This window comes from Lithobates pipiens, unplaced genomic scaffold (genome assembly GCF_037356315.1).
Source record: "Lithobates pipiens isolate NorthernLeopardFrog02 unplaced genomic scaffold, aLitPip1_a1.2 Scaffold_19, whole genome shotgun sequence".
Taxonomy (NCBI): Eukaryota; Metazoa; Chordata; class Amphibia; order Anura; family Ranidae; genus Lithobates; species Lithobates pipiens.
The window spans coordinates 346,951,999-346,979,652 of NW_027507764.1; the positions used below are offsets into that span (position 1 = coordinate 346,951,999).

The following is a 27,654-nucleotide window of genomic DNA, read 5'->3' on the forward strand; positions in this document are numbered from 1 at the left end:
AATCATCCTGACACCATAACAACCATGTTTCGGGATGATTGAAGCGCTAACACCAGGTGTTTGGAGTATCTTTATCTGCTGATTGTTAAACTCTGCAATACACATTGCTATTGTGGTGTAGGCTATGGGGCTGCTGTCCCTCCATCCCTCTCCCTCTACTCCCCTTTCCCTCTCCATCCCTCATTCATCTCAGACGCTAACCACACCCCATTTGAGCCACGCCCACTAGTTCGCATTAACCACACCCATTTTGGTGTAGCGCACTTCGTACGTCCCATTTTTTATTTCCCCTATGCCACACCTACAAATGCATGTCCCGCCCCCTAATTATAGTGTGACTCTGCCTACAGCCAAAAAGTGTTCTGACATTTTTTTTTTTTACAATGTTGGCAACTATGTCTGAATAACGTGTCCAGGTTTCAATTTGCCTGAAACCCGAACACATAATTCAAAACCTGGACTGTCCGGGTGAATCCCAGACAGGTGGCAACTCTAATGTGATAGCTTCAGTATGCTGCCGTGGAGGCAGCAAGAAAAAGTTTCGCCTATAGTTCCACTTTAAACTGATTCAAGCTAGTGCAATGTAACAATTCATTACAAACCATACCTTGAATTCACCCTAAATAGTGCATTTTATAGAGGTCTGTGCAGCAAACCAAAATGAGGGACAACCTATTAGGAAGGAGGAGCAGTTAGATTTTGTTAAAAAAAAAAAAAAAAGGAGTGAGAGTTTCTCAAACTACAGGTATGGAATATAGGACCTAAAAGATAACGCGGTTATTTGCATATCAAAGAGCAGCAAGCTGAATAGGCCAGCTAACCATACATAAGAGGACAGTGCCCGGAAGTAAGATGGCTGCTGCAGACTGTGAATCTACTTCCGGACACCAGGGTGAGAAGGAGGCTTGGAGCGCGGTATCCCCGCCTGTTCCTTTTCGTCTCTTCCGTGCAGGCTATGTGCTGGTAGATGGGGGACATGGAGACTCTGAGTACCGGTAGCCGGCAGTCTTTGGTGCAGGAACTGAAGGAATACACTGAGCGATGTCAGAGCCGGCTTTACGATATGCTGCGGGAACTGGGTTGGGAGCAGAGCTGCCCGGGAATGGAGCAGGTGATAAAAAAGGGGGGGGGGATACAGAGACCACACGTCTGTACCGTATTGTCTTCACGTGGACACTGCTGTGCACTGATGAGGACTGCACTTAGCACTAACATTCAAATACGCATTTCCAGTCTTCGTTTTTTTTTTTTTTTTCGTTTTTTTTTGCTATTCAGCACAGCGCTACTGGTAATTGTGCGACCATGCAACACTGTATATATATATATATATATATATTTATTTATTGTAAAGCGCTGCGCAAACTGTTGGCGCTATATAAATCCTGAATAATATATAATTTTTTATTTTTTTTTATAGAGAGAGAGAGATAGAAGGGATATATATTTCTATTTTATGTTTTTTCACACAAATAAAGCTTTCGTTTTGTTTTGATTACCACCTCCTTTGCTTTTACTTCCCTTTTTTATTTTTATTTTTTTTAACCACTTCAGATCCGCGCTATTGCCAAATGACGGCATTAGCGCGGACCTACATTTTCAGGACTACGTCTATTGACTTCGTCCTGGTTACGAGCGGCCTGCGCGCCCCCTGAGGGGCGCGCGCGGCGCGCTCTGTGATCGGCGAGTCCGTGAGACTCGCCTGATCACCGATCCGTGTAAGGGGTCGATCCCGACCCCTTATCACGTGATCAGCTGTCAGCCAATGACAGCTGATCATGTGATAGAACGGAGCCGGTAATCGGCTATTATTCCTCCTCGCGCTGACAGCGCGAGGAGAGAAAAAAAAAGCCGATCACCGGCGGCCGTGATCGGGACATCAGTCCCGATCACGGCCATCAATACAAGGGACCACCTGCCACCTGCCTGTGCCCACCTGCCTCCCGCAGTGCCATCCTGAAGTAAAATAAAAGAAAAAGTCAGTGCCCCCCGTCAGTGCCCCCTGTCAGTGCCCACAGTGCCACCCACAGTGCCACCCACAGTGCCACCCACAGTGCCACCCAATCTGCCTCAAAGGTGCTGCACCCCAGTGCCGCCCATCAGTGCCCAGCAGTGCCGCCCATCAGTGCCCAGCAGTGCCGCCCATCAGTGCCCAGCAGTGCCACCTATCAGAGCCACCTATCAGTGCCACCTATCAGTGCCCATCAGTCCCATCTATCTGTGGTACCTATCAGTGCCCATCCGTGCCACCCATCCGTGCCACCCATCCGTGCCATCTTATCTGTGCCCATCTTTGCCCATCAGTGCCGCCTTATCTGTGCCCATCGGTGCCGCCTTATCTGTGCCTATTAGTGCCGCCTTAACTATGCCTATCAGTGCCCACCAGTGCAGCCCATCAGTGCCCACCAATGCAGCCCATCAGTGCCCACCAATGCAGCCTATCAGTGCCGCCTAATCAGCGCACTTCAATGAAGGAGAAAAATGACCCGTTTGCAAAATTTTATAACAAACTATTAAAACATGATTTTTTTTTTTTTTTTTTTGCATCTTTTTTTGTTTGTTTAGCAAAAAATAAAACTCCGAGCTGTAACTAAATACCACCAAAAGAAAGCTCTATTTGTGGGAAAAAAATGATAAAAATTTCATTTGGGTACAGTGTTGTATGCCCGCGCAATTGTCACTCAAAGTGCATCAGCGCTGAAAGCTGAAAATTGGTCTGGGACTGAGGGGGGTTTAAGTGCCCAGTAAGCAAGTGGTTAAACAAAGACTGCCAATTTTTCTGATAAAAAAAAAAAAATTCTACCTTTTTGTTATAAAGCTTATCCAGTAAAATATGCTACATGTCTGGTTAAAATAAATAATCCCAATCGGTGTATATGAAGTGGTTTTTATGAAATTTATAGCTTCTACAAACTATGGTGTGTGTGTGTGTGTGTGTGTGTGTGTGTGTGTGTGTGTGTATATATATATATATATATATATATATATATATATATATATATATTATTTATTTTTATTGGGATTTAGTTCAATAAAAACTGTTCAGTACATTCGGCCGCTTTACCACAAACACCGGTGGCGGCTCATTGTGAAAGAGGTCTTGCACACACATTTTTTTTTTTTTTTTTTTTTATAAAGAATCCACAGCCATAGTAGAAAAGCCTGGACTCTGCCAGTATGCTGTAGAGGAAGGACCCTTTTTCTGTGCCTGGAAGCAGTGGTCTCTCTGCAGACTTTTTATAAAGCTTATGCTCTCTGCTGATTGGAAAACTCAAACAGTAGGGGACGTGCCAGACCTTTGCACAAAGACAACTGCTTTCCTTCTCTATGCTGGTGGGACAGAATTTTCAGCTTTTTAAAGAAAATCTGTAAACTTTGCACATCGTGGTTTTGATGCACCTGGAATTTATTTTGCTGATTCAAACTGATCCTTCAATTTGGCTTTAAAATGTATCCCTTGGACTATTGTTTCATTTATTATAGATTTGCATACAGCTGAAACCCTGGCAGGTGTTTATTGCTGTGTCCCCTCTCTCTTTATTTGTCCTGCTGATCGCTGTCCCCAGAACAGAAAGTGATGGGAAATGCACAATTATAAAATTCTCACTGGAAGAGGAAGATGAGGGGAATCCTCCAATGAGCCACTTTCTATCATGGCACTGCCATAGGCCATGCACCACTTGCCGAAACAGCACCGATACCAAAATTGACTATTTAAAAATTTTTTTTTTTATACAGGAGATGGTCAGAGACTGGGGGCATGCTACAAGAGATTGCACACACATATAACACATACATGGCATACAAACATATTATATATTATGTGTATGTGTGACAGACTTTTTAAAAATTGGCAGCTGCAGCTCTGTACCTTTTTAATCTCCATGCTGGGTACTGCACTCTAGGGGAAGGCAGAGAGCACAGCACACACTGCTAGACACCTCTCCTTTGCTTTCACTTTCATAGTAAATGGTGTGCCCGAGCTCCTGCACAGCCGATTTACACATCAGCTGAGGAGCCATATGCAGCCACCGCTGTAGAGAGGGGGACTTTACAGCAAGACCCCACAGGCTGACTGCAGCATGGGTGAGAAGGGAGGGGAGGAGGAGAGCGTAAAGATGGAATGACACCCCCGCGATGGGTGGGGCCAAGCCCAGCAGGCCCGCCCCCTTTTCAGCACCAGTATCGGCAACAATTCTCTTTCGGCTTTTTGCCGAAAGGGCCATTTTCAGCCGATATGTTTTGGCAGAAAGGATGAACCACCGCTCCAAGGTAATCCTCGAGGACTGAAGCTCTGTCTCCTATTGATGAGCCTCAGGTGCTGACCATTACACACACACACTGAGCAAACAAGCAGAATAAAACTCTGGATAGCCGCACACTGGAAAAAGACTTGAAATCCCATCTTTAATTGAAACAAACAATGTGGGTCACATCAAAACAATATAAAAAATCCACAGCAAAAGGAATGACTGTACAGGAAAATGCTGACGCGTTTCGCACCGCAATCCGTGTTTACTCATAGCTAGATTTTTTTGATCTTGTTTTGATGTGACCCACGTTGTTTCAATTAAAGATGGGATTTCAAGTCTCTTTTCCAGTGTGCAGCTATCCAGAGTTTTGTCCTGCTTGTTTGCTCGATATGTTTCGGTGGCCGAAATATCGGTGCATCCCTAGTGGAAATCAACACCCGTGTTGGACAAAGTTTTATGTAAATTTCAACCAGCTTTGTTTCAAAGTTGGGCTGACTAAATATTTATACAATTTTGATGTCTTGAGCTATTCAGTAATTTTGTGTGATTACTGTTGGGTCAGTAATAGGATATCTATATTTTTTGAGTTCAGGGTCTGTGTAGGATTCTTGCATGTGCTGTCAGTTGCGTTACATATAGGCTTTAAGAGCCCACCTTCACACCCCTATTGCTGAATTTAATCGGGTGCAGGGGTATCTCAGTCCCAGGAAAATGATCTCTGTGACTTGAACTTTTGCTAACCTTGTATTCTTTGCTCTTTCTGTTAGAAGACGGCAATCTGTCCCTATGACTCTAATCACAGGATGCCTACATCGTCTCTGGAAAAGCATGTCGGTATATGCAGACTACGAAAGCTGGGCTACACTAAAGAAGAGGTAACTCTAAGGAAACGTTGTACATTATACATTCACATATAATCAGTATGCAGCAGGATAAGTACAGCCTATGACAACCACCCTACATTATATATCATTTTTTTAGCAGAGACCATAGAGAATAAAATGGAGATTGTTGCAATATTTTGTCACACTGTATCTGCGCAGCGGTCTTTCAAAAGCAATTTTTTAGGAAAATGTACACTTCAGTCAATTAAAAATAACTAAACAAAGTTAGCCCAATTTCCTTTTTTTGTGTAATGTAATTTTGGAATGATGTTACACTGAGAATCATGAGAGAATCGTGGTATTTGGTCTAAGTAAATGAGCTTGAGAAGTCCTGCAAAGAATAACGGGAGAAACTGGCCAAAAATAGGTGTGCCAAGCTTGTAGCATCATACTCCAAAAGACTTGAGGCTGTAATTGGCACCAAAGGTGCTTCAACAAAGTATTGAGTAAGAGCTGTAAATACTTATGTACATGAGATTTTTTTTTTTTATACATTTGCAAAGATTTCAAACAATTTTTTTTTTCACGTTGTGACAATGGGGTATTGTTTGTAGAATTGTGAGGAAAATAATGAATTTTTATAAATTTTGGAATAAGGCTGTAACATAAAATGTGGAAAAAATGAAGCGCTGTGAATACTTTCCGGATGCGCTCTAGGACCTAAAACGCAAGTACCACTAAGAACAGCTTTTGGCCACAGCCTGCTATAGACTTTGAAAGGCTGTAGGTGGTGAAGTTGGATGCAGTACCTGTGCCGCCCAGGTGCACAGCAGATGGATGCTCAGTGTGCAAGGGTTCTGTATGCTTTTGATTATTCTTGCTTAAAATGTTGCACAAAGTAACTTAATTTTTTTTTTTTATTAATGCAGACAGTGGCATATGACCCTAAGTTTTTCTATGAAGAAGAAAACAAACCTTGCATTGTTCTAGGTATGTGTAATGTAATTCTCAGGGTGTATGTTTGTTTATATAATTTTCTGTGTGTCAAGAGGAGACAACAGGGTGAATGAATAAATGACCTAAGTTTGCTGCTGTGTTGTCCACTTAGTGTTACTAAACCCACAACAGTAAAATCAGTCTGTATATGCAGTAAAGCATGCTTGTTTTACTCACTGTAGAGCCTAAGGGGTTATTCGTCATCATTGTATAAAAAGGCTGTTTGATCCTGTATGCACAGATCCTCCCCTTCTCCCACAGACGCCAAAACATGTCTGGATAAGACAGAGCCGTTGGAGTCAGGCTGCACATGCTCAGTTTGGTGTGTATTGCTAGAGAGTGGGTTTATTTTTATTTTTTTGGAAGAGTGCATGTGATCGGCACCCTCTAGACAGAGGGTCAGGGGTCCTGCATCCTGATAGGACAGCCAGTGTAGTATGAAAACTCCTCCTACAAGCTTTAACCAGACACTGATGGAAGTCACAAGACTGCTATATACTGCTGATGAGAAAAAGTATTTAGCCATTTTATTTACTTAAAATAATTGCATTTCCGTGTACTGTGGGAGACCATATATAGTGAATGCAGGGTCCTGGGTCCTGGATTTAGTAACACTTTTTAACATTCTGGGGAGGGGGGTTGAACAGTGTTCCTGACTACGCTTTGCTTCTGCAGTGGAGGTCATTTGATTTGGATACTATGCAGTGGCGTATCATTCATTGGGACAGGGAGTTCACTGCACACGGGTCCACTGTGCTCTGACCCAACCTGCACCTATGGATGAGCTGTCCCTGGCAGACAGTCAGGACAATTGGTGCAGGCAGTTACCGGCAATGATCTTCCTGTATACCTTTCAGTTAAGCAGCTAAAAGGGAGGGAGATGAGGAGAAGCTCCTCCTCTTAACTTCTCATCCTCTCATTCCTGCGGCTATCAGCTGCTTAATAGAAAGGTATACAGGATGATCAGTGCCTTTAACTGCCCACACTGATCGTCCCGACTATCTACTTGTGTCCTTCTCCGGCCCCCCTTCCCCTGCAGAAAACTGTTAGGATGGAGAGCAGAGGAAGGGGCTGGTAAACATGTAATTTACAGGCCTCTTCCTTTTCTGAATGAACAGTCAGTGATCACGGACTCCGTTCATAACTGAGACATTGTGAACTGTGTTTACAATACTTCAGTTTATGAATGAACAGGAGCCTCTAACTCCTGTTCTTTCTCCTGTTCAAAGGGAAGATGTCAGGATGCAATAAATAATAAAAACCCATATGAAAAAATAACTAAAAATAAAAAAAATGACTGACTCCGTCCACTGCCCAAAGCCCTCTACTCCCCCCCAAAAAAATAAAAAAAATTAAATGTTAAAATAAGTTTGAAATAAATGATAAAAAAACTAGTGACGCCGTCCACTGACATGCGTCCATGATACGCCCCTGATATGTCTGTCAGGTGGGCTTAAATTACATTCTTTGTACTGTAGATGCCTTCCTAAACTATTTTGTATTTAGCATTTTAGGCCCTCGTACAATGCAACTACTGTATTTTTTTTTTTCCCTCCCCCCCTTTTTTTTTTTTTTTTTTTATGGTACTCCCCAGCAAAACGACCACATACACTTTTAAATACATACTGAACTGAAAGTGTAATTCTGGCCAGTCTTTGTGATTGTCCAACCTCAGCCACACTGCATAGACGGTGGGGTGATAACAAAATTTGCTGTAACAGCTCTGCAGTTTCCTGTACTACTCGTTGGAGCATTGCACTATGGATGGGCATCATTACACTTTTGAATTAAAATAATTTTTTTTTAAGTCCACTTGTTTTTGTATGTGCAAGTTCCATAGCTGTCATTTTTTAACCTTTGCTTCACTAATAAGTTAATTACTTTGTCAATGCCCACCTTGCATTAACTCCCACCTATGCTATAGTCAACAGACAGCTACAGCGCAGCTCTCTGGGTCTGGGATGTGAATGGACGTCTTCCTGCGTGCACGACCCTCTGTGGCACGCTCTGTGCCCTGTGGACACAGCTGCTCACAGATGTTGGTAAAAGGCTATTTAATTTGGGTGCAGTGTTGCATAACCGTGCAATTGTCATTCATAGTGTGACGGTGCTGAAATTTGATAATTGGCCTGTCCAGAAAGGGCATGAAAGTTCCCGCTATTGAAGTGGTCAAAGAATAGGTGTGCATGTTCTTTTGGCCTCTTTATTTTGATATTAAACAATCCCATCTGCCAGCCTCCGCAGATGCATATTTGCCAATATCTGATGGCTGCAGATTTTTTTTTCTTTACATCCAGTGGTGAAAGACACTCTCCTGTCGCACCTGCACATTACAGCTTCATAGGCTTCTAGCCAGGAGACAGAATTAGATGACCCCCCTATAGAATGTTGTGGGGCTTTACTGCACAGGAACCGCTAGGAGAGAGAGGACTTGTGTGACTGGATGTCAAGAAGCCCAAGAGGCTGTGGATTCTTGCAAGTATGCAGCTGTGGAGGGGGAGGGTGGGATCTGTTAAATTCATATGAAATTTAAATCCTGAGCAAAGCAACAGGTTTGCTTTGCTGCCCCCCCCCCCCCCCCCCGTTTTCTTTTCTCTTTTTTTTTTTGAGTGGTCATCAGTTATGTGATTGCACCCCATACAGGTGCTGGATATGGTTATTGGTATTATGTGCTATAAAAAAAAAATGTGCTGCTGACCAAGAACTTTGAGTGTATTGATTTCATAATATGTGCTTCACTTCAACAGATAAAGCTACACAGTTTGAGATAATCAAACAAGCTAAAGATGCAGCACCTAATACAAGTGAAGATGGCTTATGGGAGAAAAGTAAGTGAAACCTTAACATGATACGTTCAATTAGAACTTCAGAAGTAATCTCCGGTAAACTGGAAATGTAAATGGTTTTACACAGCTGCCTAACAGTTGGCATTTTGAAAATTTATTATTGATTATAGTTTGAAGGGCGATATAATGAAATAAGACCTGGCAGTGAAAACAACAAAAGTAATTTCTGTCCTAAGCAGCTGAACACACACAAACATTCAATAATAATCCAGTTACAGATAACACAATCAATGTGCAGCGCTAAGAGTGAGGCTACCTATCTCCGTATTACAACCTATAAGCCCCTAAATCCTAAAAGTGAAGTTAGAAATTGCCTACTAACCTTCCTAAGGTGCATGAACACACATGTATTCATTCCCCTTTGAAATTTTCCACATTTTGTCATGTTACAATCCAAAACGTAAATGTATTTTATTGGGATTTTATGTGTAAAGTATGGCGTGCATTTGTGTTCGGCCCCCATGAGTCAATTTGTAAAGCCGCCTTTCATTGCAATTACAGCTGCAAGTCTTTTTTGGGGATGTCTCTACCAGCTTGGCACATCTAGAGTGGAATTTTTGCCCATTCTTCTTTGCAGAATAGCTCAAGCTCTGTGAACAACAATTTTTCAAGTCTTGCCACAGATTCTCAATTAGGTCTGGACCTTGACTGAGCCATTCTAACACATGAATATGCTTTGATCTAAACCATTCCATTGTGGCTCTGGCTGAAAGTTTAGGGTTTTTGTTCTGCTGGAAGGTGAACCTCTGTCCCAGTCTCAAGTCTCTTGCAGACTCTAATGCCCCATACACGCTATCAGTTTTTCTGCTGAGTTTTTCCATCAGGTTTACCAAAACCATGTAGTAAAAGGGCCTGCCTGATTGCATACAATTGGAAACTCCTAAGGTTTGACCTTATATATTATATGGTTTTGGTAAATCTGAAGGAAAAACTCAGCAGAAAAACTGATAGTGTGTATGGGGCTTAACAGTTTTTTTTCTAAGATTGCCCTCTTTTTGGCTCCATCCATCTTCCCATCAACTCCGATTAGCTTCCCTGTCCCTGCTGAAGAAAAGCATCCCCACATGATGCTGCCACCACCAAGTTTCACGGTAGGGATGGTGTGTTCAGGGTGATCTGCAGTGTTCGTTTTCTGCCACACATATAGTTTTGCTTTTAGGCCTAAAAGTTACATTTTGGTCTCATCTGACCAGAGCTTCTTCCACATGTTTGCTGTGTCCCCCATGTGACTTCTTGCAAATGGGACATCTTATGGCTTTCTTCTTGCCACTCTTCCATAAAGGCCAGATTTGTGAAGTGCACGACTAATGTCCTGTGGATCTCTACAGCTTTTCCAGATTTACCATGGGCCTCTTGGCGGCTTCTCTGATTAATGCTTTCCTTGCCCGGCCAGTCAGTTTAGGTGGACGGCCATGTCTTGGTAGGTTTGCAGTTGTACAATACTCACTCCATCATTGAAAAATGGAAAGAACAGTGCTTCGTGAGATGTTCAAAGATTGGGATATTTTTTTAAAACCTAACCTTGTTTTACATTGTAGGTGAGGTTGAAAAAGACAAGTCCATCAAGTCCAACCTATATGTGTGATTATATGTCAGTGTTACATTTTATATCCCTGCATGTTGCGGTCATTCAGGTGCTTATCTAATAGTTTTTTTAAACTATTGATGCTCCCCACTGAGACCACCGCCTGTGGAAGGGAATTCCACATCCTTACCGCTCTTACAGTAAAGAATCCTCTATGTAGTTTAAGATTAACCACTTCCTGCCCACCATCAAGGCTCTCGTTCTGGGTGGACATCATACGATGGCTCTCCAGAACGACCAATCTCGCACGCCGATTGGTGGTGTTGTCCGTCTGACACACCGATACACCGATCTCTGTAAAGAGCCTCTGATGGAGGCTCTTTACCATGTGATCAGTCGTGTTCAATCACGGCTGATCACGATGTAAACAGGAAGAGCTGTTGATCGGCTTTTCCTCACTCGTGTCTGTCAGACGCGAGGAGAGCCGATTGTCTGCTCTCCTGATTGGGGGGGGGGGGGGGGGTGGGGGTCTGTGCTGATAATCAGTCCCAGTGATTTATTAATGTTAAGTTTCCCAAGTCTATTTCTAATTCTTTCCTCTGTTAGCCATGAGGGTGCTTCCTGTGATGTGTCATAAGGATAAACACTGCAGTTTTGATTACTGAAGCCCTCCGATTCCCTTGTGGAGACTGAGGAGAAGAATAAATTCAATACCTTTGCCATCTCCCCATCCTTTTGTAACCAGATGTCCTTCCTTGTTCCTTATGGGGCCAGTATGGGCTGTCCTCCTTTTTCTTACTATTTACAAACTTAAAGCGGGATTCCGCTCTTTTTTTATTTTTTTTCTTACCTGTCTCACTGGTGGGCGAGTGCTACCTTCGATTGGCATCCACGTCCGGCGTTTATTTGACCCCCGGCGCGACTAATCTTTTCCTCAGGATGACTTATAAAAACCTGCTCTGGCGTTTTCCATTTTAACTGTGGGCGTCTGAAGCCCACAGGCATTTACTTCCTGGTATATGATGACGTCTGGCTCCCAGCATGCTCCGCTCCATCTTGCACATGCTCAGTGAGAGCAGTGACAAGGAAAGAAAAACTTTCATTGTCCCCCATGGATTCTTGGGAAATTTCCCAGGGACCATTGCGAGGACGATAACCATGCCTACTCCCACGGGAGGACAACCCGGAAGTCAGCTGAAACATCAGAAATAAAAGGTAAGTAAATAATATTTTTTTTTTTCAGGGTTCATTTAGGTAAGTATGCTATCTGTTGATTTTAATGACATGAACTTTCATTTTTAGGTACCAAACCACTTTAAAGAATTTCTTGTTTTTTTTTTTTGTTTTTTTTGCTCTCCTCCACTATGTGTCTTTCGTGTTCTACCTTAGCCACCCTTATTGCACCCTTACATCTCTTGTTGCATTCTTTATAAAGTCTGAATGCTGATGATGATCCCTCAACTATTTTTTGAAGGCCTTCTCCTTTTCTTTTTATATGCATTTTTACATGGGAGTTAAGCCATCCCATGACTTTTGTTTGCTCTTTTAAATGTATTACCCAATGGGATGCAATGCTCTTAAAGCAACCCCATCTCTCCTCCATGTTCTTTGTTCCTAAGATTTTATCCCAATTCATGCCTTCTAACAAGGTTTGTAGTGTAGAGAAGTTGGCTCTTTTGAAATTCAGTGTCTTTGTATTTCCCTTATGTTTCCTATTTGTGTGATTTTTATACTGAAGCCAATTGACCTGTGATCGTTGTTTCCTAAATTGCCCTGTATTTTCACATCCGTGATCAGGTCTGTGTTTGTTGGTAATCAGTAGATCCAGTAGGTGCGTCTACTATCTGAACCATTAAATTTTCCTGAAAGACATTTAGAAACTGGCAAGCCTTAGACGAATGCGTGGTTCCCTCCGCCCAGTTTATGCCTGGATAATTAAAATTCCCCCCCCCCCTTATGATAATGCTTCCCATCCTTGCTGCTAATCCAACTTGTGATAGATTTGTCTCCCGCTCCTCCCTCAGGTTAGGGGGCCTATAGCATACTACCAGTAATATTTTCCCCTTAGCTTCATCCCTTTGGAGTTCTACCCATAAGGATTCCACCTCCTCCCTAGCTCCCTTAGTGTTGTCCACAACTTTATCCCTGACCTGTCTGGTGTGTTCCTTTTCCCTTATGGTGGCGTTTGTTCATTAAGGTTCTCTAACAAACTCCTGAGGGCTTCACAGAACAGCTATATTTATGCTAAGATTAATTTATACACAGGTGGACTACTCATTGGTTAAATTCTGAAAGCAATATTATTGTGGTGTGCATGTGTATTCAGTAAAAGGGGCTGAATACAAATGCATGCCACACTTATTTGTAAAAGATGTTGAAATGCATGTATCATTTTCCTTCCACTTCCCAATAAAATACATTTTATGTTTGTTTACGGTTGTAACATGCCAAAATGTGGAAAAAAAAATTCAAGGGGTTACGAATACTTTTTCAATTCACTGTTGTAATATTAAGAAAATTTTTTTATAAAAAAATAAATAAAACACAAATAAATGAAGTGCAAACGTCAGAAAAACTGTTCTCTTCATGGGGCTGATGAACAAAGTAAAAGTAGTGAATGGTGGTGCTTGTGAGCCTAAAAAAATAATCCTTTTTGTACCATGTTTTCCTATGCCTTTGGGATTATTATGTGTGGCTTTTTTTTTTTTTTCCTCACTTCACGTTTAGCATATAGGGGCTTGTAGGTTGTACTATTGGATAGTCTCGCTCATAACGCTACGTAATACTATTTAGACCCCTTTCACACTGGGACCACCCATGTGTTTGCGGTAAAGTGCCACTCGTTTAAGCAGCTGCTTTTTGGCCACTAGCGGGGCACTTAACCACAAAAAAGGGGTTAAAAACGCCCATGTTGCGGCGCTTCTGAATTGATTCTTCTTAGTACAACCATCTTTTGAAAAGAAGGCTATTTCTGCTTGGTCTTCAGTAGGATACAATACACAGTCCAACCACTAGAGGGAACTGGTGTGTCTTGTACATAATTAGAGCTAGTATAAACCCTGCTTGGATTTAATATTGTACAACCATTACCGACTACTACTGCTTAATTTACGATTCAGAGTTCTTACAGAAAGGTGCTTACTTAGAATAGTGGGAAGTTGTATGCTTCTTCTGCCATTCAAAGACTAAATGATACATCACTTTAATGACTCTGGGACATACAAAAATATCTAACTAGGTGAATGAGTTGTAAAGAATAGGGTTATTTAAATGTTATATGGGTAATTTTTATGAGTGGGGGAAGTTTTTTGTGTGCAGTGAACGTGTTTTTTGGTTTAATGCTGTTTATTTTTATTTAAACAATATCTCTGTTGATTCTCTTTCCCTTTTCACAGCAGTGGTGAGTATAGGTCGGGATAAATCTTGATATTACACAGAACCACTGTGCTTATGTGCAGTATCCTTTTTCAAGTGATATCCTTTTAAAATGACCTGGGTTTTTATTTTTTATTTATTTTTTTGTTTATATAATATAGTTTAAAAAAAAAAAAAAATGTGACCACGGCTGAAATTAATTGGGCTGGATTTGTTTTCGTAAGAGGAATGATCAACATTTCAGTATTTGACTAATTCTAAGGGGTTAATATGTCAATTGGCTGTTTGTCTAAAATGGACACCCATTGTTTTTGTTGTACCTTCTCTCTGGGCATGGTGTATGATTGGGAGGTATGCTGTGTGTGTGTGTGTGTTCCTTTTTATACAGTGGTTCATCATGACTGAATTATGCAAAGCAAGTCTCCTATTGGAAGAGGTGGTGATTTTTGTTCTCGCCCCACCTCTACATCTCCTCCAGTCAGAATGCCTTCCATTTTTGAGGAAAAAATGCAAGGCATTCTGTGAATGATGCTGAGCAAGTTACCCCTTGTGGTCCCTATGCAGCAGGGCAGCATCAAATTGGGTACTGGGGAAAACCATGATCACTGTACTAGCAGCAACTACTAGTGATTACCCACTGCCACAGTCCCATGAGTATGTCATATGCATACTCAAATTGGTCCAAGCTAGACCAATATAACTATACAATAAATTCCATGCCAAGAGTTCAGCTTTAATCACCTTGTTGAACTGCTTTAGTAGGGAATGAGAGAAGACTAGGAAAATGGAGGTATTTGGTTAATAAGTAGGGTTGTACTGATATCAGCGCTGATACTAGGCATTTTCGTGAGTATCGGTGGACATTGATTACTGGAAACATGTTCTATAGTCTGAGACCAAGATAAACCTATTTGGTTCAGATGGTGTCAAGCGTGTGTAGCAGCAGCCAGGTGAGGAGTACAAAGACAAGTGTGTCTCTTACCTACAGTCAAGCATGGTGGTGGGAGTGTCATGGCCTGGGGCTGCATGAGTGCTGCCGGTTCATTGAGGGAACCATGAATGCCAACATGTACTGAGTATGATCCCCTGCCTTCGTAGATTGGGCCTCAGAGCGATATTCCAACATAGCAACCCTAAACACACCTCCAAGATGTCCACTGCCTTGCTAAAGTCTGGCCAAACATGTTTCCAGACCTAAACCCTATTGAGCATCTGGGGGGCATTCTCAAACGGAAGGTGGAGGAGCGCAAGGTCTCTAACCTCCCCCAGCTCTGATATCGCCATAGAGGAGCGGAAGAGGACTCCAGTGGCAACCAGTGAAGCTCTGGTGAACTTCAAGCCCAAGAGGTTTAAGGAACCTGCTGGAAAATATGGTGACCACTCAAAATATTGACAATTTGGGCTCAATTTGGCCATTTTCACTTAGGGTGTACTCACTTTTGTTGCCAGTGGTTAAAGACATTAATGGCTGCCTGTTGAGTTATTTTGAGGGGACAGCAAATTTACACGGTTATACAAGCTATACACTCACTACTTTACATTGTAGAAAAGTGTAATTTCTTCAGTGTTTTCACATGAAAAGATAGAATTAAATATTTACAAAAATGTGAGGGTTGTACTCACTCTTGTGAGATAGAGAGAGTGTGTGTGTGTGTGTGTGTGTGTGTGTGTGTGTATTTTGGGAGTTCAAAGTAATTTTCTAGCAAACAATACTGATTTCAGTAAATATTCAATGGACTCCTGCGCTTAAATGGGATTTGTGAGGAATGCTCTTATTTAGTGGATGCTGCAAGCACTTTCGTGAGACGCCAGCTCATGTATATAGACTAAAAGAAAAAATGGTGGTGCTGCGCTTCCAAAAAAAATGGGACCTTACACGAAAATGTTATAGAGCTAATTATTCAGATGGAGATATGTCAGATGGTATATATTCAAACTAGTATGGTAAAGTAGTAAGGAGGAACTCTTATCCTAATGTAGAAATTATTCTATCAATAGTGCCTGCAACAGTGTGTACACAATAATAACTGTCACAATCCCAAGTGCAACTTATATCTCTATGATATAAAAATAGTGCTAAGTGCAAAACCACATACAGTGGTCTAACTATAAATCAGACTTCTATGACAAAAAGTGCTGAGTGCATCATAGCAAAACCAAAGTGACTGAAATATAAACAGTTACTGGCTACGTAAGCGCAAACTAGTGACAATAATAAAGTGCAAAAAATACAAAACTACAGTGCAAAAAATGCAAGCAAGCAAAAATAAAGTGCAAAAATGCAAACAAAGTGCTTAGTGTAACACAAAATATTAATAAAAAACATATAATAATCGAACTATAGAACAAAACTCCATAAAGAGAAAGTGCTGAGTGCAAAAAATTGGACTATATCCAGCTGTTAATGACGTGAACACAGTCCCGTGATGATGTCACATAAACATCTAAAGTGATTCTGTGCTGGGAAATATCTCCAGAGGTTCTTCCTCCACATAAGTGATTCCACGCATAAGTGTGCACACTGGGTAATTACCTTCCCGCTATATAAAATATAGCGTATAAGCAGCCTCCTCTTGGATATACCAGGAGTCCCAGGAAAGGGGGTGGAAGGGGGGGCCTCAGGGGGTCACTCAGATCTCCGTCACCGTATACTCCAGCAAGATGTTCCAATATAGCTCAGAGAATAAGTATAAGAGCAACCATAGTGTAGTATGTTTTTAAAAATCACTACTTTATTAAAAGGTTAAAATTACTCACAAACGAAATGGGGTAAATGGGCAGCATTAGCAGCAAAACAGTTCAGATCGACCGCTCTGGTGCGAGCGTCACTTCCGGTCTCCGTATCCTACGCGTTACATCACTTCCAGTGACATCAACTGATCCCAAGTGTCAGAAAATGGTTTAGTCTTTAAGTGGTTGAACTGACCTTATTTACAGACGAGTTAATTCCTTTGAGATATCTATATATTTATCTATTTAATTTCTCAAAGGAATGAACTGGTCTGTAAATGAGGTCAGTTTAACCACTTAAAGACTAAACCATTTCCTGACACTTGCTTACAAGCTAAAATCAGTATTTGCTAGAAAATATATTTAAGCAGAGACCCCGGAGAAAAAAAATGGCAATCGTTGCAATATTTTGACACTGTATTTGCGCAGCAGTCTTAAAATGCAATTTTTGTTGGGGGAAAAAACACTTTTTAATAAAAAAAACACAATAGTTACCCTAATTCTTTTCCTAGAATGTGAAATCTGATGTTATGCTGAGTAGATGGATACCTAACATGTCAAGCTTTAAAATTCGGGCTTTCACACTGGAGACACAGCAGCGGCTGTTCCAAGGTGCTTTGCATGCGCTATTTTTAGCACTGTAGCGCCTGCAAAGCACTCCAGTGTGCAAGGGGTCTCAGTGAAAATGTCCAAATTGGGCCCAATTAGCCATTTTCCCTTCCTGGTGTGTTACAAGGTCTCGGGTGTGAAAGGGGGAGCAGGTTTGTTAAATTTATCGCTCTCTCTCTCATACTGGTCCCTGGAAGTTCAACAGGGCACCTCATGGCAAAGAACTGAGGATCTGAAAAAAAGAATTGTTGCTTTACATAAAGATGGACTAGGCTATAGAAATATTGCCAGACCCTGAAACGGAGCTGCAGCATGGTGGCCAAGACCATACAGTGATTTAACAGGACAGGTTCAACTCAGAACAGGCCTCGCTATGGTCGACCAAAGAAGTTGAGTGCGCATGCTCAGCGTCATACCCAGAGGTTGCCTTTGGGAAATAGACGTATGAGTGCTGCCAGCATTACTACAGAGGTTGAAGGGGTGGGGGGGTCAGCCTGTCAGTTCTCAGACCATACGCCGCACACCGCATCAAATTGGTCTGCATGGCTGATGTCCCAGAAGGAAGCCTCTTCTAAAGATGATACACACAAAAGCCCGCAAACGGTTTGCTGAAGACAAGCAGACTAAGGACATGGATCACTAGAACCAAGTCCTGTGGTCGAATGAGACCAAGAAACTTGTTTGGTTCAGATGGCGTCAAGCGTGTGTGGTGGCAACCAGATGAGTACAAAGACAAGTGTGTCTTGCCTACCGTCAAGCATGGTGGTGGGAGTGTTATGGTCTGGGAATGCGTGAGTGCTTTCAGCACTGGGGTACTACAGTTCATTGAGGGAACCATGAATGCCAACATGTACTGTGACATACTGAAGCAGAGCATAATTCCCCCTCCCTTCAGAGGCTGTGCCGCAGGGCAGTATTCCAAAATGACCCCAAACACACATCCAAGATGACCACTGTCTTGTTAAAGAAGCTGAGGGTAAAGGAGATGGACTTGGCAAGCATGTCTCCAGACCTAAACCCTATTGAGCATCTGTGGGGCATCCTCATACGGAAGGGAGAGAGAGAGAGAAGCGCAAGGTCTCTAACATCCACCAGCTCTCTGATGTCATCATGGAGGAGTGGAAGAGGACTCCAGTAGCAACCTGTGAAGCTCTGGTGAACTCCATGCCCAAGAGGGTTAAGGCAGTGCTGGAAAATAATGATGGCCACACAATATTGACACTTTGGGCCCAATTTGGACATTTTCACTTAGGGGTGTACTCACTTTTGCTGCCAGCGGTTTAGACATTAATGGCTGTGTGATGAGTTAATTTGAGGGGACAGCAAATTTACACTGTTATACAAGCTGTACACTCACTACTTTACATTATAGCAAAGTGTCATTTCTTCAGTCTTGTCGCATGCAAATTATATAATAAAATATTTACAAAAATATGGGGGATTTACTAACTTTTGTGAGATACTATACATACACAAACTTTTTTTCCTAGTGTGTGATACAACTTGGTTGGTTTTGATTTTACAGGCCTTTAATTTATTCATATAAACCATACAATATACTTGAGTATGTAAATAAATAAATCTTTTTGTACTTTAGGTGTATATTCATCTTCCCCTGTTGAAGTTCCTCAGAATCACAAGCATGCAATTTGTGATTTAACGTCTGCCGATCGCCTTGCCATCTATAACTACGTTACACAAAAGACAAAAGCGGATAGATCTGGTTCTGAGATGAATGAAGCAGATCTGTTTGAGGATTTAACTGCCAAGATCAAACAAGGTACATGTTTCTCTTCCTTGCTTCTTGGTTGCTTTATTTAAGCCACTCTGAATTAATTTTGTCTGAAATGTGTGGTTTTTAGTAAAAAAAAAAAAAAAAAAGATTCCTTTCTGTTAAATGTAACTGGTATCCATGTCTGTATTTTCTGCAAAGATGATGATCAGAAGTGTCCAAAGTCCCATCTTGAAATCATGGCAGAAATGAGGGACTACAAACGGAGACGACAATCTTACAGGGCAAAGAATGTTCACATAACAAAGAAATCCTACACTGAGGTAATACTTTGTCAGTTTACTGAAAATCATAATGCTTTTGGGGCAAATGTTTTACAAAAAACATGTAATGCATGTTAATGCATTCCCAGAGCGCTCTGGTTATCTAACTTAAAGAGGAACTGCAGTCTGCTCACATAATTTGTAATAAAAACATCTTTGCCATTCTGAAGCTTCCCTCCAACCACTTTGCATATTTTATATATACTGTGATTCTGTACTTGCCAAACATGCTGCCGAAAACTTCCTCCCACTGAGTCTGGCTGCAACCATTTTAACTATGGCAGCTGAAGCTGCTGCCTGTTCACTTCCTGGATTCACACACGCACACCGTGCAGTTCTCATTGGCCCTCCTTATGACTCATCCCCCCCTTCCTGGCAAACGCTCACAAGAGTTAGAGCTGTGCATGATGTCATAAGCCTAGGCTTTTTACCAGACAAGAAATTAAGTGGACTGTATAAGGTATTGACTGGCAGAAAAAAAATGTTTTACTATCCTAAGTTAAAACAACAAGAGCAGAAGATTTAATAGTTGGAAAGATAAATAGTTGAAAAAAAATGACTGAAGTTACACACAGGTGTCCAATTAGGGATAAGACACTGCTCTGCCTCATTCACGTGTGTGTGTGTGTGTGTGTGTGTGTGTGTGTGTGTGTGTAAATTTCAACTTGACCCAATGATCTTTGTAAGCTGACTTTACAACATAAACTGTTGTGACTGTAGTTGTGTAGTTTATTCATTTTGTAGTTTGTTTGGGAATTATTTTTATGAATTCCTCAGACTATCCCAACCAAAAATTGATGTGTCCACTGTGAATGGGTACCAGTAAATTGTGATTTCTACCTTTCTTCAAGGCCATATTAAGACGGTTGGTTATTTTTGTAGCTGAACGTCCAAATTATCTGGTAAACATTTTAAACAAATTCATCAAACTGCTGTAACACCCTCAGGTTCTCCTGTAACATACACAATAACCACTTTGCGCCCAGCCAATAGCAGATTGTCAGAATCTGCTATTGGCTGGACGGGAGCTTTTCCATCCTGACTGTCATATGACGTCCAGTCAGGATGGGCTTTTTTTTTTTTTCCCGTACTGTCACCAGTTATGCCGCGTACACACGATCTGACTTTCCGGCAGACTTGGTCCAGCGGACCAGAATCCGTCAGATAATTCGATCGCGTGTGTGGGCTCTGTCTGACTTTTTCTTCCCAAAAGTCCGGAACTAGAAATAGAACATGTTTTAAATCTTGGTCTGCCGGACCAAGTTCCTATTGGGAAGCCCGTTCATCTATATGCTGGTCCGACAGACCAAATACGATGCAAGGGCAGCTATAGCACAGGCCCGCGAGAGTGTTTCCAGCGCCATCCTATTGCGCTGGTTCTCGGCTACAGGGTACTGTACACTAGGCCCTTAGGTCTGGTATGGGTTTTAAGGGGAACCCCTACGCCGAAAAAAAGTGTGGGGTCCCCCCCCCCAAATCCATACCAGACCCTTATCAGAGTACGCAGGCCAGTCAGGAAAGGGGGTGGGGATGAGCGAGCAGTCCACCCCCCACTCCAAAGCCACATTTTTGATAAGGACAAGGGCCTCTTCCTGACAACCCTGGCCATTGGTTGTCGGGGTCTGTGAGCGGGGGGATTATCAGAATACGGGAGCCCCCTTGAATAAGGAGGGCCCCCAGATCCCGGCCCACCACCTTTTGTGAATAAGTATGGGGGTACATTGTAGCCCTATCCATTCACCTGGAGGAAAAAGTGTCAACCGTACACAGGTTTTTAAAGTAGTTTATTAGGCAGCTCCAGGGGTCTTCTTCCGACTTTAGGGGTCTTCCGACTTCTCTGCGCTTTCCGGTTCTTCCCCCCCCCCGGGCTCCTCCGCTATCTTCTGCTCTTTTGCCGCTCTTTTACTAGCAGTGGCCCGGCTTTCTTCTTCCTTTTTTTTTTTTTTTGTTTTTCTGATGTTTATACGATGCTCTCTACCACTGTAATGCCGTGGACACGGTGCGCGACGACTTATATAGGCATAAGGGGTGGGGTCACCCCGCCCCTTATGCCTATATAAGTCATTGCGCACGTGTCCACGGCATTACAGTGGGAGAGAGCATCATGTCAACATCTGAAGAGCAAAAGAAGAAAGCCAGGCCACCGCTAGCAAAAGAAAAAGAGCAGAAGATAGCGGAGGAGCCCGGTAGAAGGACCGGACAGCGCGGAGAAATCGGAAGAAGACCCCCCAGAGCTGCCTAATAAACTACTTAAAAACCTGTTTAGTGGGTGTGTGTGTTGTGTTTTTTTATTTTATTTTTTTACACTTTTTCCCTCCAGGTGAATGGGTACGATGTACCCCATACTTATTAACATAGGGTGGTGGGCTGGGATCTGGGGGCTCCCGGATTCCGATAAGCCGCCCGCAGAGCCTGACAACCAATGGCCAGGGTTGCTTTGGTGCTGCAGGGTGCTCCCCTTCCCCCAAAGCACCCAGGAGGAGGGGTTCGGGGGGAGGGGGTGCGCTCGCTCATCCCCACCCCCTTTCCTGACCGGCTGGGCTGCGTGTTCGGATAAGGGTCTGGTTTGGATTTTGGGGGGGACCCCACACTTTTTTTCAGCATAGGGGGTTCCCCTTAAAATCCTAACCAGGCGACGGGGCTTGCAAGGGGTCAATCTCGCCGATTGAAAACTGCAAGATTGACTTCCCTTTATAGTCCCGTCGTACCTGGAGTCACGTTCAAAATGAAAGGACGGGCAAGTCCGTTCATTTTGAAAGTCGGTCAGACCTAGTCTGCCGGAAAGTCTGTCTGTGTGTACGCAGGTCAGCTCGTTCGGAAAGTCAGTCGGACCTCCACCGAAAGTCCGTCGGGAAGACCGTCGGACCTAGTCCGTCAATGTCCGGTTGTGTGTACGTGACATTAGTGTCCCTGATCACCGCCGCATCGGTTATGACGCTGTACTGCACTAGTGACAGTATGTAAAGAAAGGGGGAAAAAAAAGATGAAAAAAAATGTTTTTCCCTTTTTTTTTTAATTTCTTCTTCCAAAAATTTTACAAGAATCTGCAACTTCAAAAAACCCGCCATGCCTCTTACAAAATACCTTAGACAGTCTAATTTCTAAAAAGGGGTAATTTCTACTGTCCTTGCATTTTTGGGCGTTAAGAAATGAGTCCATCAGGATTGATACATTTTCAGATATATACAATAGTTTGTGGACTTTCACACAGACCAAATAATATATGCAGATTTGGGTTATTTTCACCAAACAAATGTAGCAAAATACATTTTAAGCCAAATTTATGAAAAACAATTATTTATTTGCAACGTTTTATAACGGAAACACTTTTTTTTATTTTCAAATTTCAGTCCTTTTTAATTAGCAAAAAAATTTAAAAAATCTAGTGGTGATTAAATGCCACCAAGAGACGGCTCCATTTGTCTGAATAAAATGATAAAAATCATGTTTGGGTACAGTGTTGCGTGGCTGCGCAATTGTCATTCAAAGTGTGACAGCACTGAAAGCTAAAAATTGACCTTGATAGGAGGGGGGTAAACGCACCTGGTATTGAAGTGGTACTTCCAGCAATAATGAACAGTAAAATGTAAATTTCCGGTAGATGTAACCAGTAACTGACAGGCTGGTATCTATCAATAGTACTGTATTGCACTGTAGGTCAACAATTTGAATGGTGAAGATGGGAGATAATGCATTAGTTTGAGGAGATGTGTACAGACATTTGGGAAATAAAGTGCAAGGGGGTTACAATATGAAGGGAATTTACAAGTTTGCATGGTGGGAATGTTACGGTCTATACTGGTTAGTAGGGATGCACGCTACCGTGTGGGTTTTTTTTTTAAACTGGCGAGTATGAGTACCGATTACTTGTGCTCAAGTACTTGTGGATATCATTACCTTTTGTGGGTGCGATTTGAGCCCATACAAAATGATTGGGCTCAAATCGCACTGCAAAGAATTTGAACAGGAGTGCGGTGCAACTCCTGTCCGCGTCCCATGCGCTTTTCCGCATGGCTTCTGTGTGAACCTAAGGCAAAGTCACTATGACAAGCTTGGGTTCACACAAGAGCGCTCCTGTTCAAATCGCATGCGATTGAAGTGTGGTTTGAACCCATTTATTTTGTATGGGCTCTAATCGTACCCGCAAAGGTATCAGTAATTGTTATCTAAGCATTGGCACAACCCCACTGGTTAGTGATATGTAGTACTGGAGGTATTGATTTTGAATCTGGTGCCATGGAAAGGCACCCAATATGAAATATGTTAGGTAAGGTATAAATAGGGGGTGGTGTAGTTCTTTTTCCTTTCTTTCCTTCTTCCTTCTCTTCCCTATACTGTGCCTTTACTTGGTGGGCTTGTGTCCTTTCTTTTAATGCACAGCTACTTTTTTTTTTTTTTTTTTTTTTCTTCAGATAATACGAGATGTCATCAATGTTCATATGGAAGAGCTGACCAGCAGTTGGCGTGATGACATGCATGAAGATGCTAGCTCCTCTATTTCTTCCTCCTCAATTAATCGGTAAGCCTGAAGGGTATCTGCCCATATAACAATCATCCTAATTACATTAAACCCACTTCCTTAAAATCTATCAAATGCTGTATTGCATACCGCTCATACTCAGTCACTATAGGACTAGTTTTCTGTATTCTGCAGAAGACCTGCTGTTCTGTCTCCCCCCTCCTGTCCAGGTCTCCACTGCAGTTGGGGATTTTACAGAGCAGTTTTGGCAGCTAGTGCACGTGCTCAGTTTTCAATGTCTTTTCTACCCTAAATATTTCCTCCCTTTTACATCTGATCAGCCCTTGTGATTTATAGAGTCACACATATGGGTGTATACACAGTGGTAAAAGACAGCCTGCCCCCTACCTCCCTCCTTGCTCACTAATTGGCTTTTTTTTTTTCTGAAGTGTCAATCAGATGAACACTAGAGGCCCCTCGTGCCACTATTTCCGTGCAGACAGGCTGGGAAAGATCTGGGTCATGTGACAGCTGTGTATCAATTCGGAAAAACTATCCTTGGCTGTCCTCCCCTCCTTTTTATTTATTTATTTTTCTTATACGATTACAGTGCCATCCTCCACATACAGAAAGGGAAAGGACAATGTAAATTTAACCATGTGTGTTTAAGGAAATCATTAAAGTTATACTAATATAAAATTTCCTGTTGTAATGCTCTTATATTAATGAAATAACCTGATAAACCTTTTAACATTTTATCCACAGAAAGGAGCAGCAAAGATCTCCATCTGTTGAGTCCAGACAGTCTTTAGGAAGTCAAAGAGACAGGTATAGATCTGGTCGTAGAAAAGAGCGCAGCAGAAGTCCACGCATACGCCGAAGCAGAGAAAGAGACAGGGGATTTAAACCTAAAAAAGACAGGCAAGTGTGTTTGGTTCTGGTGGTTTATTTGTAGGGGGGTGGGTTGTATTTGTAGTTTTTACTGTATTTTATTTTTATTCACTAATATACAGCACAATGCCAAGTGTACCATACTGAAATTAAATGGTGGTAAGGTGCAGGGTAGCCAAGGTCTGCATTGGGTCCAAAACAATACAACTTTTTCAGGATTAATACATGAGTGTTTTAGCAATAATACCTTCTAATTGATTTGAATGTTTGATTGTATTCCTGCTTTTAAATTGGGGTGCAACAGACAAAACTGCAACATTAAGTCCAATTATTAGCCTCAATGATTTAAATGGCATGCAAAATCGCATGTCATGGACTTGTGCAGCAGGGCTCCTAATTTCAAATACTTCAATTTTACATGTACTCATGCTTTGTGAACAGTGTTTATATTGAAGTGCACTATATACTTGCTGTTACTTGACAACAGTCTGGGCCATAAAAGATGGTGATGGGAGCTGAGCAGATTGATTTCCACCTAGCGATTTCTGTCATTTGGTAAAACAGTACAAAGTAACCTGTTTGAATGCACTCCTTTTTATAAAGGCATTAAAATATCCCTGATAACCCATAGTTTACATGGATTAACAAAGCTAGCTGCTCATGTATATTTTAAAGAATGGAGGTTTTTATTTTTTTTGTTTAACCACAACGGTGAAAATCCTTTTCTCTGATGTTCATTGACGGACACAGCACCCACCCCTCATTTTTATGTTTGTACTGCTTTTTTATGAACTGAGCTGCTGGAAGCAGAGTGAGGGGTCATAGCCAGTAGGACCGCCCCTGGGCGGTACTGTCCTGTTTTTTGTGTTCTGCCTAGTCCTCTCCTAAAGGTGGCGATATAACCCTAAGGTCAAGATTAACCACTTTCAGACCGGACCAATTTGCTGGTCAAAGACCACTTTTTGCGATTCGGCACTGCGTCGCTTTAACTGACAATTGCGTGGTCGTGCGACGTGGCTCCCAAACAAAATTGACGTCCTTTTTTTTTTTTTTTCCCACAAATAGAGCTTTCTTTTGGTGGTATTTGATCACCCCTGCGGTTTTTATTTTTTGCGCTATAAACAAAAATACGCATTATTTTTTACTTTTTGTTATAATAAATATCCTCCAAAAATATATGAAAAAAAATTTTTTCCCTCAGTTTAGGCCGATACGTATTCTTCTACATATTTTTGGTAAAAAAAAACGCAATAAGCGATTGATTGGTTTGCGCAAAAGTTATAGCGTTTACAAAATAGCATTTTTATTAATTTTTTTTTTTTTTTTTACTAGTAATGGCGGCAATCAGCGATTTTTTATTGTGACTGCAACATTGTGGGGGACCCATCGGACATTTTTGACACATTTTTGGGACCATTGTCATTTATACAGTAATCACTGCTATATAAATGCAGTGATTCCTGTGTAAATGGCACTGGCAGTGAAGGGGTTAACCAGTGGGTGGCAGTGTAGGGGTTAAGTGTTCCTAGGGGTGTGTTACTAACTGTGGGGGGGGTTGGGCTTTCATTTAGTGAACACTGATCTCTGCTCCAATCACATGGAGCAGAGATCAGCGTCACTAGTTGCTAGGCAGAATGGAGAAATGCTGTTTACTCAGCATTTCCTCCATTCGGCCGCTCCGTGAGACGATCGCGGGGATACCCGCGGCGATCGGGTCCCGACCAGCGCGGGAGCACGCCGCCGGCGGCGCGCTCCCGATGGCAGGGCGGCATTGAATATTGGACATACCTGTACGCCAATATGCCTGCCCGTGCCATTCTGTCGACGTACATTGTCGTGCGCTGGTCGGGAAGTGGTTAAGGTGCTATGTCCGTCAATTAACATCAGAGAAAATAATTTTACAGTGAGTACAAAAATCCTATTCATATCCTGTGGATCTCCTCATTACCTAATTGTCAGCAATGTATGGGTATGGTCTCTGTGGGACCAGGTCAGTTTATGTATTCCTCTTCTCCCTTTTTTTTTTATTTTTTTGGTAATGACCAAACTTTTATTTTTTTTGCCTTTTTTGTGTTACTATTTTAGGTTTGCAGTACATTTTTCTAATGGTATTAAAAAATTTAAAAACGACTAACAAACTCTATACTTGCCTGCTCTGTACAATGGTTTTGCATTATGTACAATGGTTCGAGCTGTCCTTGCAGAGTGTTTTGTGATGTTTACAAATGCAATTTAAGCCATTTATGTGCTGATTGGTATTTTACACCGACTTCAGCCAGTCTTTAAGTTTCAGAGGGCGACTCACAGGGACAATTGTTGGGCGTTAGATTGCTATGTTTTCTTATATTGCTGTGTTTAATAAATATGCTTTATATTAACAGTGCAGCTGAATTCTTATGTAAAGGATTGTGGTGGTTTTAAAGCTGTCAATATATATATATATATATATATATATATATATATATATATATATATATATATTTATAAAAAATTTAAGTCTTCTTTTTTTTTATGCAGAAGGCCAAGATGTTGAAAATAAAACTGTCTTTTTAATTTTAGGAATGAAGACAGATACCACAGCCATAAGAGAAGAAAGGATAGTGACTAGACTCCATTTATTGCACTTTTTCTGTGCTCCTTTTTTTTTTGGATCTCCCCTGTGGTTTCATATTTAACCTGCACATGTTGTATTTTTTGTTTCACATTAAAAATGTTCAAAATTTGTGTTTTCTGTGGTATTGCTTATGCTTCGTACCAACATTCACCTCAGAATACAATTACTCACACGGTAAACTTCCAAAATTAAGCCACTAAACCAAAGAAAGCACTTGATTTTCTTCAAGCTCACGTTCAAATATATACTTAAAGCATTTGTTATCCTAAAAAAAAAAAAAGATCCTGTTCATTTAAAGCATGAATAACATCAGAGTGCTTGTGTTGTATAACTTGGCCCCCTGTATCACCTAAAATGCCTGGCTGATCCTGCCTGGCTATGTCCTCCTCCTGTAAACTGGCCACATTTAATCATGTCTGCTGAGCTCTGACACTGTGGTCAGTTTCTGCAGCTCTCCTTTCTGCTTTCCTGTGTACTCCT

General features: G+C 41.8%; 1 protein-coding gene across 2 annotated transcripts; it reads left to right on the forward strand.

Annotated features, from left to right (window-relative positions):
• The first annotated feature begins 939 nt into the window (after positions 1-939).
• On the forward strand, positions 940-27,284 carry SNRNP48 (small nuclear ribonucleoprotein U11/U12 subunit 48). 2 transcript variants are annotated; one of them, XM_077492156.1, is made up of 9 exons: positions 940-1,111; positions 5,018-5,125; positions 6,004-6,064; positions 8,818-8,898; positions 18,753-18,935; positions 19,089-19,210; positions 23,623-23,729; positions 24,435-24,590; positions 27,120-27,284. In XM_077492156.1, the coding sequence occupies exons 1-9, from the start codon at positions 968-970 to the stop codon at positions 27,166-27,168; spliced, it is 1,011 nt and encodes a 336-aa protein (XP_077348282.1). In that variant the 5' UTR covers positions 940-967; the 3' UTR covers positions 27,169-27,284. The 2 variants fall into 2 exon arrangements, with proteins under 2 accessions (XP_077348282.1, XP_077348283.1); XM_077492157.1 differs by having other exon boundaries at positions 5,021-5,125.
• The last annotated feature ends 370 nt before the right edge of the window (positions 27,285-27,654 follow it).

What these genes read in the sequence shown, in the direction of transcription:
- SNRNP48 (XM_077492156.1), top strand. Translation starts at nt 968, where the DNA reads ATGGGGGACATGGAGACTCTGAGTACCGGTAGCCGGCAGTCTTTGGTG. An exon ending in TGGGCTACACTAAAGAAGAG is followed by an intron (nt 5,126 to 6,003) that starts GTAACTCTAAGG and finishes TTATTAATGCAG; the next exon opens with ACAGTGGCATATGACCCTAA. An exon ending in CAAACCTTGCATTGTTCTAG is followed by an intron (nt 6,065 to 8,817) that starts GTATGTGTAATG and finishes TCACTTCAACAG; the next exon opens with ATAAAGCTACACAGTTTGAG.